Source organism: Channa argus, chromosome 6 (assembly GCF_033026475.1).
Source record: "Channa argus isolate prfri chromosome 6, Channa argus male v1.0, whole genome shotgun sequence".
Lineage (NCBI taxonomy): Eukaryota > Metazoa > Chordata > Actinopteri > Anabantiformes > Channidae > Channa > Channa argus.
Genome location: NC_090202.1, coordinates 5,410,353 through 5,426,804, shown reverse-complemented (window position 1 = coordinate 5,426,804; position 16,452 = coordinate 5,410,353). Strand labels below are relative to the sequence as shown.

General features: G+C 41.0%; 1 protein-coding gene across 1 annotated transcript; it reads right to left on the bottom strand.

The window, feature by feature from the left end:
* Nucleotides 1–657: 657 nt before the first annotated feature.
* On the bottom strand, nt 658–8,701 carry dusp14 (dual specificity phosphatase 14). Its single transcript, XM_067506670.1, has 2 exons — nt 8,424–8,701; nt 658–2,665 (listed from the first exon to the last, which is right to left on the bottom strand). The coding sequence occupies exon 2, from the start codon at nt 2,545–2,547 to the stop codon at nt 1,909–1,911; it is 639 nt and encodes a 212-aa protein (XP_067362771.1). The 5' UTR covers nt 2,548–2,665; nt 8,424–8,701; the 3' UTR covers nt 658–1,908.
* Between the last annotated feature and the right edge of the window lie 7,751 nt (nt 8,702–16,452).

The window sequence follows — 16,452 nt, the reverse complement described above, 5'->3', positions numbered from 1 at the left end:
TTATTGTAATACGGGATTTTATTTAAAAGAGGATTATTGCGATTATTATAGGTTGAAAAGATCGGCTCTGTTGACCACAGCCAATATCACTGCGGTGGTTAGGAACCCTGATTAATTGATGCATCACGTAGAGGTGAAGTTTAAGGAGGTTGATCACGATACAAAAGCTTGCAAGGATTTGTATCTATATGCTACTGATGTGCTTTTTTTAACATATAGTCCTCTCCAAAAGTATTTATACAGTGAAGCTAATTAATATGTGTTTGCTGGTCACTGAAGACATTTGGGTTTAAGTTCTGATAGATGGATATCAGATGAAAGAATTTGTTTTTGTGGAATATGTAATGCAAACTTTTCAAGTGACCTTCCCAAAATCCTGACCCGACTTTACTAAAAACATGTGGACTGTGCTACATGTCCAGTCCACATCGGAAAACAAACTAATTTAAATTGGGCTTCAACAATTCTGCCAAGAAAAGTGGTCAAATATCCAACACAGTTCTGCCAGAAGTTGTTATACAATCATTCTGCCCCAGACAAAGAGAAGAATTAATTTAAAAGCCATTTATGAACTAACTGAATGTGATACTACACTGTGTGGAGTTTTTGTCAGGAAGCTGAAAATGTCCTGTCCCAGAAGTATAAGGAAGACGACTAATTGTGTGTTAAATGTATCTACAGATGTTTTGTGAACACTTGTTTGGCTGTTTCTGAATCTAAATATACCTTTGGATTGTTTAAATGAAGACTCCAAGGGGTTTATTTAAAGGAATAAAAGTAGAAATCCATAAATGGGGTTTATTTGCTGCATTAAGTTTCCTTTTATTTACTTATATTTGTGGGACAGTCGTGACGATGGTGTTTATTTTGACTTACTCCTGAATCAGAGTCATGTCTCGCTCGTACAGCTGCTTAGAGTTGAAACATGCACCGTTCGTGTAGCCATGTGAACAGGTAGAACCCTAGACAACAGCAGAAGTAGGATTCTCAGCCTGTGTTGTGCACTGAACCACAACGTTAAACCAGTGGACACACAGAAATAAAGTGTGTTTTCTGTGATTCTGATCTTTGTGGATTCATTCCTGAATATGGACACAAGGGAGACACAGTGGGATACAGAGTTCCCTTGAGGCAGCAGATGATTTTTTTTTTTTTAATACAGCATCAAATAGCACTACAATAACATAGTGTGATCACAGGATGGAACAGTCAACCCTGTGGTACACAGGAGCGATCCCTAAAACCTTTCATGTCCAGGTAGATACTATAGCATCTTTAAATGTCCTCTTTAAGTGCATAATTCTTTCCTCACAATCAGTACTGTCAAATAGAATAATGTTTAATGTCTATTTTTTTTTTTTTTTAATCTGTACACTTAAATGCTACCATGAATCGAGAGCATGCTGCTGCCCTTCACACTAAAGATTACTGCAAAACTGGCACAATACCACCACATGACATCGAGTCAGGAAAAGGACTTCAATCACATCACTGTCAGAACTGCTGAGTCCCGAGCATGACTGACACCTTCACTTGGCGCTCGTCCTTCACTGGAACTGGAGAAAACAGACCAGGAGGGCGGCAGCGCTTGACATCCACGCTCTTTGTGTTTTTTTGTGTCTCATATCACCGTGGTCCCGATCACATTCGATCATATTCTGGGCTTTGAAGTGGTCTCGCTCCCTCAAAGACTAAACAGTGTTGGATGAACAGCACCCCCCCATCATCGACAACCACTGATTAGGCTCCCTGTGTTTAAGCTAATCTGTCATCAGTAAACAAAAAAAGCTGCACGCAGATCTCCACTCACTCAGGTGAGAACAGACACAAACCTGCAGTTCAGAAAGGCAAAAGGGCTCTTCACTTTCCTCCTCCATCCCTCACTGTGGGCGGGGGGCTCAGGCTCTCTCACAGGCCCCAGTAAGGGGCCAGGCTCCTGCGGTCCCTCTCATAAACATCGGGTATGACCCCATAGGGTGTCTGCACCATCTTAACAGAGTTTCTACCGAACAGCTTCCTCTCGTACTCGATTAGCTGACGCCAGAAGCCGCCGTTGGGCCGGATGACGGGACGCCGGGCTTTGACCCAGGCGTGGGCCTCAGCCAGAGACACACGGTGATACTTCATGAGGTACGCCAGGCACAGAGAGGCCGAGCGGCTCACCCCCGCCGCACAGTGCACCAGCACCGCACCTCGTTTCCGCCCCACGCTGTGAATCTTGTCAGCCACGCTATCAAAATACAAGGAGATGGGAGAGTGGGGCATATCCGCCAACGGTACCTTCACATACTCCATGTGAGGCCAGTTGAAGTTAGGGAGCTCGATGGTGGCGTTGACCACACAGGTGATGCCTTTAGACAGGAGCAGACTGCGGTTAGACGCCACATTCCCTCTGCTGAGGAAGAGGTTGGGGGTTATTTGCGCGATGCCCCCGAGCAGGCTGCCGTTCTCAGGCAACAGCCTCGGCACTGCAGCCGGCACCACGGAGCTACGGTGGTGGTGGTGGTGGTGGTGGTTTTGGAAGAAGCCTTGACTGCGGGAAGCCATCGAGGAATCAGCTCAGAGACGAGTGGAATGGTGAATGTTTCTTTTTGGTGATTATTATTTCAAAAAGCTAAATCTTTAGCACCCGGGAGTCATAGCAGTGGAAGCAGCCAGACAGGTCCTGTAACACACAAACGGATTTCACTTTCAGTCTGAATAAAACATGGTTCTGTTTCAGTGGAGGCTGAGCACTCAGGGTGACAAACATACAAACACTTCAAAAGGATGAGAAACATCACTGCTGTTTGCAAAGACTTTAAAATAAGTGTGCTACAATCCTTTGTTTTGGAGGGACATTGTACTAAGATTTCCACAAAATAATGGAAACTGTTCTCAGTCTGTATATCAAATGAAAAAAACCATGCAACTGTCTTTACTTTGTAATTAAATCACAGAGTTTTCATGAATCTTGTGGCAGATACAAACATATTTATTCGTCACAACACTTCGGTTGAATGGCCTCTGAGCCGCACACCCAAACGTGCCTCCCTCTGCCATGTGAGCACAAACCCCCTGGAGGTATATACACACCTCATCTCACGTTCATCCATCCACAGCCCCTGCACACAGGTTACATCTCCCATCACTCTGGTTATTGCTGCTTTTTATGTCACTTTGGATCACAGCAAACAGTAGGATGGAAACTAACCATATACTGTGTGATCGTGCTAAAGTGCACTGAGTACGTTTCATTGTTGACACAAATGCACTATTTACTAAACTACAAGTTAATTATTGTAATTCCATTTTCTTTTTCCCCCCCAACTTAACACATCGGGAAGACGATGTTAGAGGATCTGTAAAGTGATATTTGTGGCTGCGCTGTAAATATCCTCCTGTGGTAAAATTTAAGGTTATCAGCAGAGAACCCGCAGCTCCAGGCGCCGCTTCACACACTGCTGCACTTGTCGTGTGTCATCCACACCTTGTGCACCAGTCTGGCCGGCAGGTCTTTTTCATTTTCGGCGACAGTCTAGTTACCAAGTCACACAGGTTGACTATGTGAGACACCTGTAAAAAACACTGTCAAGACAGATTCTTCTTATTAATTAAAGTTAAAGTTAAAACATGACTTAATATCACGATCATGACTAACAGTACAATTAAACTATGATGGTGGCTTTATGATAAAACAAGCTCCAACTTTTTACCTCCTCATCCTTTAAATGACTGGTTTCCAAACTCACGCAACAGTTCATCCACAACATTAATACAACCTGGTGGTTTTACTGTTCTGAAGGACAGGGGTCAGACTAGGCCCTGCAGCTACTTCAATCAGGCAGCATTACATTTTTCAAAACAAACCGAAAACCCATCAATGTTTTTACTGGCTAAAGCCTGCGTAAAAAGAGAAAAGCAGTAAGCTGTGCCTTGTTTCATCATCACCTTCTGAGTGTAAACAAGCCCCCCCCTCTTCCTATCAATCATCCCTGTGTCATCTCAGCATGATCTGCTGCTTTCAGATAAAAAAAACGGGGATCAAAGGCTAAAATAACACTTTCCTCCCTCCCCTGTTGCCAATGACCTGGCACTTTGCCTCTAAAACGGTTGCATCAATTCTACCTTCCTCCGGACACAACAAATACTGTGGTGCATTCTGGAAAACAATGTATTCAGAGGTGTTCAGAGATACACATAATTAATAAGACTTTGATCATAAACATATATATTGAGAAACAAATGCAACTTAGTTATCTTAGAGATGTTTCTGCACAGGGTGAACACATACACACACATATTTTATCATTGTTCATTAACAATGAGTGCACCAAATGGCCACATGTGATCAGGGGCTACCTCAGATTTGCCTGTATGTTAAACCACCTTACGCAGGTATTAAGTCCCAAAAGTTTAAAAGTAAAATCTAGACTAGCAGGTGGACTGTCCCTGCTGACCTAAAAATAATATGGTTTATTCCATATTTAGTAATTATTTGTGTAAACTGCGTACAGTTGTGTAATTGCGTGTATGATTTGCTTTTGGTGGTTGACCTTATCCTGCCTACACAACGCTGACTTCCTCAGTTATTTTTCCAACAGCTGTCAATAACAACAGCATCCGACCTATTTTACACGGTGAAACAAATCTGAGACGTAGGCAGAAAATAACAAGTGCAGGAAAACAATGATGGCATGTCCCATGAATAGACTCTGGAATGCAGGGTTGATGCATTAATTAACGGAGATAGACAGCACACTTCTACCATCAGCTGAGATAAGTAATAACTCTGTTGCTGCGGCAACCTGCTGACCAACAGCATAAGACACTGGTAGCGGTTTGAACAGTGAGATGAGGACGATAAGAGAACCACGTAATCCCTGGCCCTCTCCAAAGTCCTTATGTACCACATGCTGGGCTTTGCTAAGATTTGCTCCATCCACATGGTTATTTATACCCCAGGATGGGCGGGAGTGAGGTTGCAGAGAGTGGAGGATGGTAAATTATGCAGAGGCTGTCACCACACTAAACTACTGCACGTTGGACATACTGTAGCTCATTGTCAATCACATTTGCTGCGAGGAGCCATTGTTTAAAAGCTTAACGGGGGCATTCACAGGACAGTAACTCGAGCACTCCATGTGCTGGATATAACTCAAAGCCAGATGTCTTGACGTTACACAACCCCCTCACTCTTACAGGGTGGATCTGTCAGCAGGTGGTGCCCCCTTACAAATCTTCCTCCATACATCTCCATTACTCTCTCTGTGGGGGGAATTCCTCATGGGTCCAGTTCCACCTCCACTAACAAAAATTAGAAATGTGACCCACCTGCAGGAAAACTAGAGCAGCAACCCAGACATGAAAAACCTCAGTTGAACTCCATATGGTTAACATCAAATTCCTGACTGGAACTACACCACATAGTAACATGAATGAATGATGAAATAACTGGAAAAGGTGTGAGCAAAAACAAGCTCCTGTCAACACTGTGTCCGAATCCAAGGCAATCCACTGATTCAGGCTGAGTGATCTCTGAAAGTCACTCAGCAGCCTCCAGTCTAGATTATAATCACCACAGAGCGAGGGGCAATGACAAGGATGGTCTTTTTGAGGCAGGACACAGCTTGTCAAATTCATCTGACACAACTTGTGTGCTATTGAACAAGCTACAAATAAAGCTGTTGCACAAGAAGAGCATTTTAAAGTCAACAGCAGAGAGTAAAAAAGTCAGTCAACATGAGTTTGGAAACAGGGGGACAAATTCAACGTGAGGATATGAGGGTTGGGCTTAGGCACCTTCCAGTAACAGTCCAGCTCAGTCAGCCAATGAAACTACACCTTGCTGCACACACTGACACATGCAAACTCACACAAAAGGACAAATAATGATGGCCTGAGACAAAGCCACATGTTATGTAGAGAGAGATGAGTGCAAACCAAACAAAACAATGTGGCTGACAGTGCAAAACATAATTGCATCCATCATTACAGCAGGCAGAGAAATGCACAGACCCCACTTTGCTTTTAAAGAATGGAAAAATTACACTGTTCAGAATCTAATGAGATACACTCATTTATCATCAGTGGCTTGACACAAAAGCTATTTAAATAATTTATTCACTTTTTTTTTTTTACAGCATTTCTAAGCAAAAATAATGAAAAATCTAATTTTCAGGTTCTAGCTTGACAAATAACAAAGTTGACTGCTTTAAAAAAAACTGAATGTGGCTACAATAACAACAACAAAAAGATTTATTTAAATCTTAAATGTGAGAATTTGCTGATTTTCTTTGTAGTAAATTGGTTGAATTTCGAACTGATGTCACAAAACAAACAATTGATGAAACATTGATCTCAGGCTTTTTGGACATTTTACCATTTTTTTAACATTGTAAAGAGAACATTAATTAAAAATATAACAAGCTAGAATTTCTTAATTTTAACTATAGTCAAGACAATAAGTCGTTGCAATGCTGTGTGTTTTAGTCTATTGGATTTTCATATGATATTCGGTTACAACCAACAGAGGGACTGTGTGAAAATGACTAGTAGTGGCAAATCTTTTGTTTGGTTTACATGTTTGTTTTGTTTTTAAAATTGCATTTAATCCCGCTCCAGCATTAAGATATTAAGGATAGTAATGCTGGAAATATTAATACATTTTACTTTATTGATGACTAAAATAAAACTACAACGATTTCCTAATATTTCAATACTGTACCAACTTAGTCAAACTTATTTAACTATTAATAACTTTTAAAAATTTGCAATGTTGCACTCACAATAATAATCAGAGTACCCTAGTCAACGTGAATTCTTTATAACTTTGGATTTTGTTTAATTATTGCAAGTTCAGTGCCGGTAGAAATTGTGGTGGGTTGCGTCAGAAAGGGCATCTGGCGTAAAAACTATGCCAAATCAAAATGCGGACAATGATCCGCTGTGGCCACCCTGAACTCACGGGATAATCGGAAAGGTCTATGAAGTGAAGAAATATCTGATTTACAGGATATTGTACATTATTTTACAGCATCAGGGAGCCACTATTAATATGCTGTCAATATATACAACTTCCACAAGAGGTCTGCAACCAGATACTGTTGAAGTTACTGCTAATGAGCCATTTCCATCATGTTCTGGACAAAATTTGGCATAAACAGTTTTGCACTTTTTACAGTGTTGTGGTAGAAGCCAGACAAAGGTCACTGATTGACCAACACTTTTCTACTGAAAAACACCTGGAGAACAGGTAAGACATATCACTGTGGCACAAACTGCTGCATCCACATCAAGAGCAAGTGCTAAAATAATCAAGGTGAACAGGATCAAATATGTAAGTTAGTGATAACATTAGTGTCACATTGATCATACGATTTTTAATTGCAGCTACTTTTGCTATTTTCACTTGCTCCCAAAACGTTATCACAGCAAATGCCTAAAATCATTGTGACTTACTTTACAATTTTGTAGAAAGTCTGCTGCAAAATCAGGCATTTTAGGCTGAAACAATCATCAACAAAAAGTCTATCATCCTGCAGGGACTTACAATGAGATAGTACTGTATAATAAAGCATAATATTAAATGGGACTAACCATTTTAAAAAGTTTGGCAAAAATGACAAAAGGTGGAACTTTAACTGAAATATAGGTCATCTTTAAGATAAAACAACAAAGGGTAACATTAAACGTGACGGGAATAATAAATCCCTAAAAATTAAGTCATTATCACCTTTTTAAATAACGGCCTAAGTAATATTTTGACAAAAGTGACAAACGTTTTTTGCCTACATTAATTTAAGAGGGTGATAATATGGTAAAACGTAATTACTCAAGGAGTAGATCAGAATAATTAAAACTATTTGTGACTATTAATTCCCACAAGAAGATAATGAAATACAAATTTAGAGTTATTAAAAAAAAGAAAGGCTCAGAAAACATCTTTTCCCCCTAATAATTTGTCTACAGTCCCTAAGTCTTAAAGTACATCTACTACTCAGGAAAAAAAAAAAAAACATTTTATTTTGAATTTTTATAATGCTCATAAAGTGTAACTCCTCTTCTCTTTTTCATGGCTACAGTGTGTGAAAATATGGAGCTTTACGCGAATGACTCCACAAGTTTAAATATTTATGACTGAGGCGTAAATGGGGAAACGTCCACTTTCCTTAAACCACATCCAAACGCATTGAGTGTTAAATATAAGGATTCGCCCCTGGTGTCCGGTCTGCAGAGCCCAACGACATGACTTCCCCACAATAATCGCACAAGTCTGGCAGGTGCGTTACTTTACTCAATTTAACACCATCTTACAACACTGACCATAATAAACCCGCTAAACCTTTTTAAGGAGTTTTTTATAATTTCATTTTAGAAAAAAAAAAAAACCCAACCCACGTTACTGCAAAATTCCGCCGACGAACTCAAGATGTGAAACTTACCAGTCGACTCTCACTCGGGCAGAGATGAAGGTTTGCACCGCCTGCAGTAATCCAGCGGCCACGGATCCGCTTCTCTCACCTTTAGTCCGTCCGATCATACAGACGACCAGGAGGATGGCGAGAGGCCAGGAGGTGTGAAACAAACCGCGACACGCAGCAACATGATGTGAAAGTCAGCATAAATACGAGCCATCGTCAGTGCATCCTTCGGATTTCACGCAGGCAGTAGCATCAACAGCAGCAGGTCGGCGCTGCCTCCATATGACGAGCGATCAGTGCCACACGCTGTAGGAGGCAGGAGGGGCGTGATGGCTCAGGATTCTAGGCTTTTCTATTGGAGGGTGCAACATGGATTTGTTTTCAGCCACGCCCCAACCACTCAGTTCATACTTATCTACACAGGATCATCAAAAATTCCCCCCTTTTTTTGGAAAGCGCTGTTTCCCATAGGCAGCCTAGAGATGATGCTATGCACTTCTATTACATTTAAACACATGTGAAACAAAGGTTTATCTCATCTAATAGTGAAAGGCTTTAAGAGATGTGAGACTGATTAAACGCTGAGACAAAGACACACATTTTTGGCATCTACAGGAGGATATTTTAAATAACTGAGGTATAAAAATAAAAGATAAAAAAAAGACATAGCTCCTTGCTTGTCTCTACCAACCAATTGACACCCGACAGATCATCAAATCACTGGTCCAATTTCCGATTCAGAATTATTATCAATGAAAACTAAAAGTCTGGCAAGACTATTGGGAATGAAACCCTTTATCAGGGCAGGATAAAGGAAAGAGGTGGTCATGACTCATCTGAGGAAAGGTCACACAGGCCTCAATTACATACTCTAATGAAGGCGCAAGCGCACAACTGGGCTGCGCACACACACACTGGAATCAGCCAGATACTGTGAAGCATGTATTGCTCGAGTGTAATAGACACAAGGGAAAACAAAGGGAGATGCTTACTTCAGGGAGTCTTGTCTTTACTATTATTAATTGTTTGCAGAACAATATATAAGCATGAAGGCAAAACAGCAAAAGCATGTTTCAACACATCCAGGGCACATCGGATGGACTAATAAGAGATAAGTCAACTTAAATATGGTGGAGGAAAAAAAGGAAAGAAATATAGAGCAGGCTAGATGTAAATGAATACAGATAATAAACATGAAAATATATTAAGACAATTCGCTAAACAGGTCGCTAAACATTCCTGTCCTCATAGCCTCTAAGAAGAGACTTTGCCTGTCGCTTCTTCATCAGTTTTATGGAACTAACTGAAGTGATTGTCCACATACTTAAGGGAGTCTGAAAATATAGTTTTGTTTCCTGCCTTTTCCTGATCCTCCAGTCCAGTAGGTGGTTGTAATGCACCTACATGCTGATTGCTAACCATCAATAATAATAATAAGAAGAAAAAGACATATTTTTCCTCTTCCTGTTTACAAAAGCTTTCACAGTGCACTGCTTTTGTTAATGAGCTGTTTCCCTGCTTCATATCATTTAGTGATTGTATACAGTATGTACTGTACTACACTCTACTCCTTGTTGCATGTGTGAAAGGAGATCAGTTACATGGATATTAGAATCCCACTGTCCATAATTGTCATGGAGAAAAGTCATCAACGTCATACTTATCCCAAAGGTGACAGCTGCAACTGGACTGGAAAGGTTTCTTCAGTTCGGGTTGGGAGTCTCAGAGCTTTACTTCTGAGGACTAAAGACAGTTTAGGGGGTAAAATAATGGCCAGGAAAAGAAAAAAAAAAACTAAGTTCCACAAAAAGAGGAAAGTCCTTTTGAACAAAAGGGTCACTTGTGTCAAAGTGTGTAGAGCTGAAAAACCGCCTGGGAAGAGATGCCAAGACGTGTAAGTGGGACGTAGGAGCTTTGTAGATCACCAACTGATACATGTTTTTGGACTGTGGGAAGAAAGAAAACCCTCCTTCCACCTTCCACTTCTGCTCGGTGGAATGGGTTTAGAAAGCAAAATCTTCATTTAATAGAGGAAGTGTTGATCTCCTAACTTCTAAAGACCCCACTTTAAACAACCCGAAAGTCAACTGTGTAAATATTTTTTACTTTTCAGGTCATCAGAGGAGTCTGTTCACCAGACAGGTGAGTGCAGGTAGGCAATAGAAATAGAAAAAAAAAAAAAAAAAAAATAGAAAACCTCTCTGCAAATGTGCTATTTCCTCGCCTCGCTCTCATTCTTCGGCATCAATCACTCCTCATACACAAGTGGTGGGAGTATCAGGCACCTCCCCAGCACACGGAGCTGAAAACTATGGGTGAAAGGCAACAACAGAACAAACCAAGCCCTTGTCTTCTAGTAGAATCGTCGAAGCCTGACTGACACACAATACTGTCTCCTTTCAAAACAAGACCATTTGTTTTCCTTCAAATGCTGCTAATGCATTTTCTCAGTAGTTAGTGGAGCATAAACATTGTAAGTCATTAGAAGTCTTCTTACTTTAGTTAGATCATATTATAGATCCTTTTTTGAGAGAATGTGATCCATGTTCATTTTCTGATAATAAGCCATGATTGATTGATTATTATAGAAGCAGGGTCACTTTCACGGAATAAGGTTTGAAGCACTTGCTTCTGGAAGCATAACTCCTATTAGTCTAATATCTATAATGGTTTACATACAGTACAAGCACTACAGGCTGTAGCACGTCTGGTAGTGTGACATGTGTGTTAGTGTTAAGGCAAAATAGCCCCAAAGCTTCACCTCACTATTTGCTAATAAAACCCAAAGGATTTTGCTTTACACCCTCTGCCTTCGAAAGCAAACCCTGTCGCACCGTACAAAGTGCCTGGGGAAGAACACCTGATACATTCATGCCCGATGCGGGTGGTTTATTTGAATGCTTGCAAAGACCTGTGTGATCATGTTGCAGGTCTTGAATTAGAGAGAAAACTCACAGAAGGAGATGCAATAAACAATGTATAATCACGCTCCACATTGGCTCCGGTAGCACACACACACACACATTGTGAATTGTGCCCCCGATATGGAAAACAAATATACTCTCTGCTCTGTTATTTCAAATCTCATTATGCTCTGCCTGCAAGAAACGGTTCAATTAACTCAAGCACAGCTTTGACCATTTTGGCCATCGATGGACACAAGTCAGAGACATTCAAGATTCCAGCTGCGTCTGCAGGGCTGTTCGTGCAGCCCTCAGTGAATATATCCATGTATGAAACCATAATTAGACATGCCTTCTAAAGTCAATCCTATTTCAAAGGTTCTCCTGAGGGGCAGATATAATGCCATCCATAAACCCACGGCCTCTGCTACACAGTCACTGCTAATTACATTCCAAATTCAATCAGCTGAAAACAAACAGCAGCGGTACCAAGCAAAAATGGTTCAAGGGTAGTTTTCTCTGCACTCTGGAGATATAAAGGGTGGACAGATACTGAGTTCTGACCCCGTGCTTGAAAAGCTATGAATCCTTTTATAGGATAAATGCAAAGCAGAAATACTGCAAGAGCTCATGTTGATTGAAATTCACCTGATGAATGTGTAAAAAGACGAGGAAACACAACATGTCTGTAAATGGAACAAGCAAAAAAAAAAGATGACCGATGTTTAAGTAGTGGTAACCTTGATGTGAAACAGTGAGAGAAAGATGGATGGGAAGAAATGGGGGGGGGGGGGGGGGGGGGAGATAGAGCTGCAGGCTGCAGAGACAGGGACTGTGGTTCAGACTGAAATGTCAGATGAGTCAGAGGCATTCTGGGAAGACGCTCCCGTTTAATATGGCTCCGCAGTCTGCTGTGGAGGCTGAAAATTTACAGTGACACCATTGCCGTAATAACAAGCACCTGCAGCCAAGTTGTGAAGGAGCTGTCTGCTCTGAATGAGCCAGTGGTGACATTGATTAACCCCGACTGCCTGTAACACAAGATAAGTGATGGGCTCGACAGTGCAGGGGGCTGCCACAGTGATTTAAGTGGAAAATTCTTTGCACATCCTTCAAGTGTGTGGACACTCAGTAACGTGGGATGTTTAGTTAACGGCTGCTTATTTACAATTTCTGAAAGCTGCTCGTAATCTATCAATCTAGATAATAAAATATAAGCCTGGGCATCGCATTCAGGCTGCCCAAAATCATTCCAAGGAGAATGCTGAAGTCATGGTGCGAAAGCTGGGGCAAAAAAAAAACATTAGTGGTGTCTAGAAATATTGGCACAAGCTAAGAGAGAGACCAGGCCGTCCCTGAACATTTGTGCTGCTTTCGGGAAACGTCATCACTTTTCCCTCCCTCATGCCCGAGGAGTGTCAGCAGTTCATTGGACATCCTGTGTCACCTGCTAATAATGTGAGGAGTGATAATCCCAACGAAGGGAACCCACCATGTGTGGAGATGATCTAACCTGACTGGTAGTGTTTACCTCGGTCTCCCCGATGAGCCCTGGGCTGCTAAAGATGTGTAGAATGGAAAGAAGGACTTTCACCAGAGTCAGTGAGTGGGGTGCTGACACCACATCCTTTCCATCGCACCAGCTGTGATGGCAGTAAATAGCCATGGGATCTAAGTGTTTGCTGTGGCGACATGTGAGAGCAGCGAGGTGTGTGAGCCCAGCGTGGAGCATCCCCGTCACTCTGATAAGTCCTGCTCAGACATCAAACAAACACATGTGCTGCTGTGTTAAAGAATGAGACCTGAGATGCCTCCGCAGCATCTCAAACTCGCACACACACACACACACACACACACACACACACACACACACACACACACACACACACACACACACACACACACACACACACACACACACACACTCGTCTCGTTGATCTCTACCACTAAAGAAAGAAAGAAATACAGTGGAGGCCTCACATCCTTTTTCTGACAATGTGTTTGTGATATTGTGTGCTGAATGCTCCCTTTCCTCCATGAAAGTGAGTCAGTGAGAAAAACCACGTACACAGATGGGTGGGTGGGTGGATTGGGGAGGGCTACAGCACACTTCAATTCTGTGTGTTGCTCTGGTTAGTCACGACTCCTCTGCCCAGCAGATGAGCATGAGCAACACGATGTGTGTGTGTGTGTGTGTGTGTGTGTGTGTGTGTGTCCCCACAGAGCTGCCCCCTGCCCCTCCTTTCCACCACCACTCTCCCTTTCAGACTTCAGTATGCCACAGAACTGGTTGCCAAGGTAACCTCTTGTTTTGATGGGTTCACCTCTGTGTTAATCACTCCCTAGAAATAATGGCCAAAACAGGGCGTGTGTGTGTGTGTGTGTGTGTGTGTGTGTGTGCTGTGCTGGAGTTATTCCTTTTAGAAAGGACACAACAGCTTTTCCCCCCTTTCCCTGAAATAGCAGCAAAGTTAGAAATCAATATGACACCGACAGAGGAGAAGCTCTGAAACCAATGGATCGATCTCTCTCAGAAGTGTTTTTTTTTCTTAATTTTCACAATGTGGTGCCCTACTTTTACTTTACTCATACAACAAATGTCTATGTTAAAGCTGTCACAATCACCAAAATAACCAAATCACCAAATAGAGAGAACTGGCAGCAGATTAACATATCTTAGTGGAGATCATTTCCTCTGTACCTTGTTTGCTATTTTCTCTCTGTGCGCTGTAGGACAAAAATAATCAGATCATGAAAAAGAAGCACATTATCTTTCATTTATGTGAATCAAATTATCTACAGTAGAAGAAACCACAGTTTAGTACATTTACTCCAGTGCTGCACTTGAAAAACTTTCTGATATATTTCAGATGGAAATGTACTTTTTTACCACGCTGCAGTTATTAGTATGTTTATGGTTAAATACCTCGATTTTTTAACGTGGCCGTAAGACAGCTTTTCGTAATTAGTCCTTATAGCAAAGTACAACTTTATCTCTGTCCAAATTAAATCCTTTCTTAAAAATTTACTCTAAGTTGTCAGACACACTAAAAATGAGGCAACACTTTGTGAATATATTATACAAATATATACACATTTCCAGAAAAGTTGCGATGCTGTGTAAAATGTAAATAAATAACCATTCTACATCTATACCTAATGTTAAAACTAAGAAATTGGATTTGCTCGTTGTGAATTTGATATCACCACTGTGTTGCATTACCACTTTTTTAAACAACAAATTAAGTCTTGGAAACTGGGGAGGTTAAATTTTTGATTGCTTGAAATTATAAAAGCAAAATATGTCCCCAGCGTCTATATTTTTTGAGAATTTAAAATTTTAGACATTAGAAAGTTTTACACTTCACCTCAGCGCAATGATCTTAGGCTCAGAGAAGTTGGTGGTGTTTCTGGATGTTGTTTATATATGGTTGTTTCTTTACTTGGAAGAGTTTAGACATTTGTGGAAGCAGAGACAAACTTTGTTCACAGTGGTTTTCAGGGGTCTTCCTGAGGCCATGCAGTGATTTCCACTGCACAATAAGGTCTGTTTTTAATACAGTGCTGCCTAAAGTTACTATTGTTTTTTTCCTTGGCCCCTGTCCAGAATTCTTTTATCATTGTGATGATTTTCATTGCTATATCACATATAATTTCTTTTGTTGTTGAATTACTTGCCCACAGTATAGGTGCTATTAGAAATAAAGTTTGATTGACTGATAATGTAGTGTTATAACATAGGTACAGTATAATACTTTTTTGATCTCCTGGGTGACATGTAGCACCTGTAGTGAAGTACATGAAGTAGAAGTACTTACACCTTTACCAGCTGCAACATTACCATGATGTACACAACAATCCATCAATAATTACAATGCAAATTTGTTTTTTTTACATTTCCCACTCTCCCACATACTATGAGTAGTATGTAATGTTTGTAAGATCAACAACGCCACACAAGTTTCATCCTCAGGAAATGTATCTTTCTGGGAAGTCTGAGATGACTGCAGAGATGGAGAGGCAGTGTCTGAGAGAAGATGGTGTGTGTGGGCGAGTTGAGAAATGCTGCATCTCTGCACACATGCAGAGTGTTGACGTTAACATCTGCTCCATCTGCTGCCCCTGTGACTACAGCACACACTCTGCAGGGACAGAGAGAGGCCATGGCACTTGTGCATGTGCCGGGGGAAAGAGGTGGAGTCCGCTCAACTTAACTGACAATTTTAAACATATTATGCATCAAATAAAAATATCAATGCAGCACAGACTCGACTTGAAAGTCTTCCTTCACACCCCTCCTCTTAAGGCAGAGGAGATACAGACTGAGGCACACTTCCCTGAAGAAAGAAATAAAGCTGTCGAGACTAATATAACACTCAGACAATTTAACCTGACCCAAACCTGGCCTCTGCAGCTCAAAGCAACTGAACTAAGTGAGAAAAATTAGCTTGTGCAAAACACATAGTAGACTAAGTATTAAGCAGCATGCAGAGTAAAAGCTCTTGCAGACCATTTAATGGCGAGTGATAATGCCCTTAATTGGCTCTGATTAAGCTAAGCCAGAGGTGGCAATGTCAATTTTCTTAGATAAAAGATTATTTCTTTTTGAGCCCACAGGTGTGTTAAAAAAAAAATCTTCTTTTGTAATTTTTGCACTAAGGTTATTAAAAGATCTTTTATTGTGTTGTTTCCCATTGTCAGAGCCATATTTTGGTTAACGACCTCACCTACAAGGACAATTCCAGCCCCACTGTTACTGACCTCATCAACAGCTGATACATACACAGTCTACTACCTATTGCACCACATTAATACAATTTGCAGTGTAAAAAGGGAGCAGCACTGAAGGGTCTCAGGGTCTCATACCTCTGTACTGTCAGTATGAAAGAGTCTTTTTTATATTCTTTAATTATGGCTTCCCTTAGATCCAACATTAGACACACTCCTACCCTCTCTAACAGCTCAGGAAGTAGATTAGTTAAATACCACCTGACCAATTAAACTTATATAACGTGGTCCATCAGAATAGCCCATTCATCTGTACATCTGTATGACATCACTACATCCCAACTGTAGCCATACTATTCTCATGTAGTTTTATGAACTCATAAACCCATAACTCAAAACTACAAATATTGACTTAACTT

Bases quoted from the DNA above. Each gene is read 5' to 3' on its own strand.
- dusp14 (XM_067506670.1), bottom strand. From the start codon at position 2,547: ATGGCTTCCCGCAGTCAAGGCTTCTTCCAAAACCACCACCACCACCAC.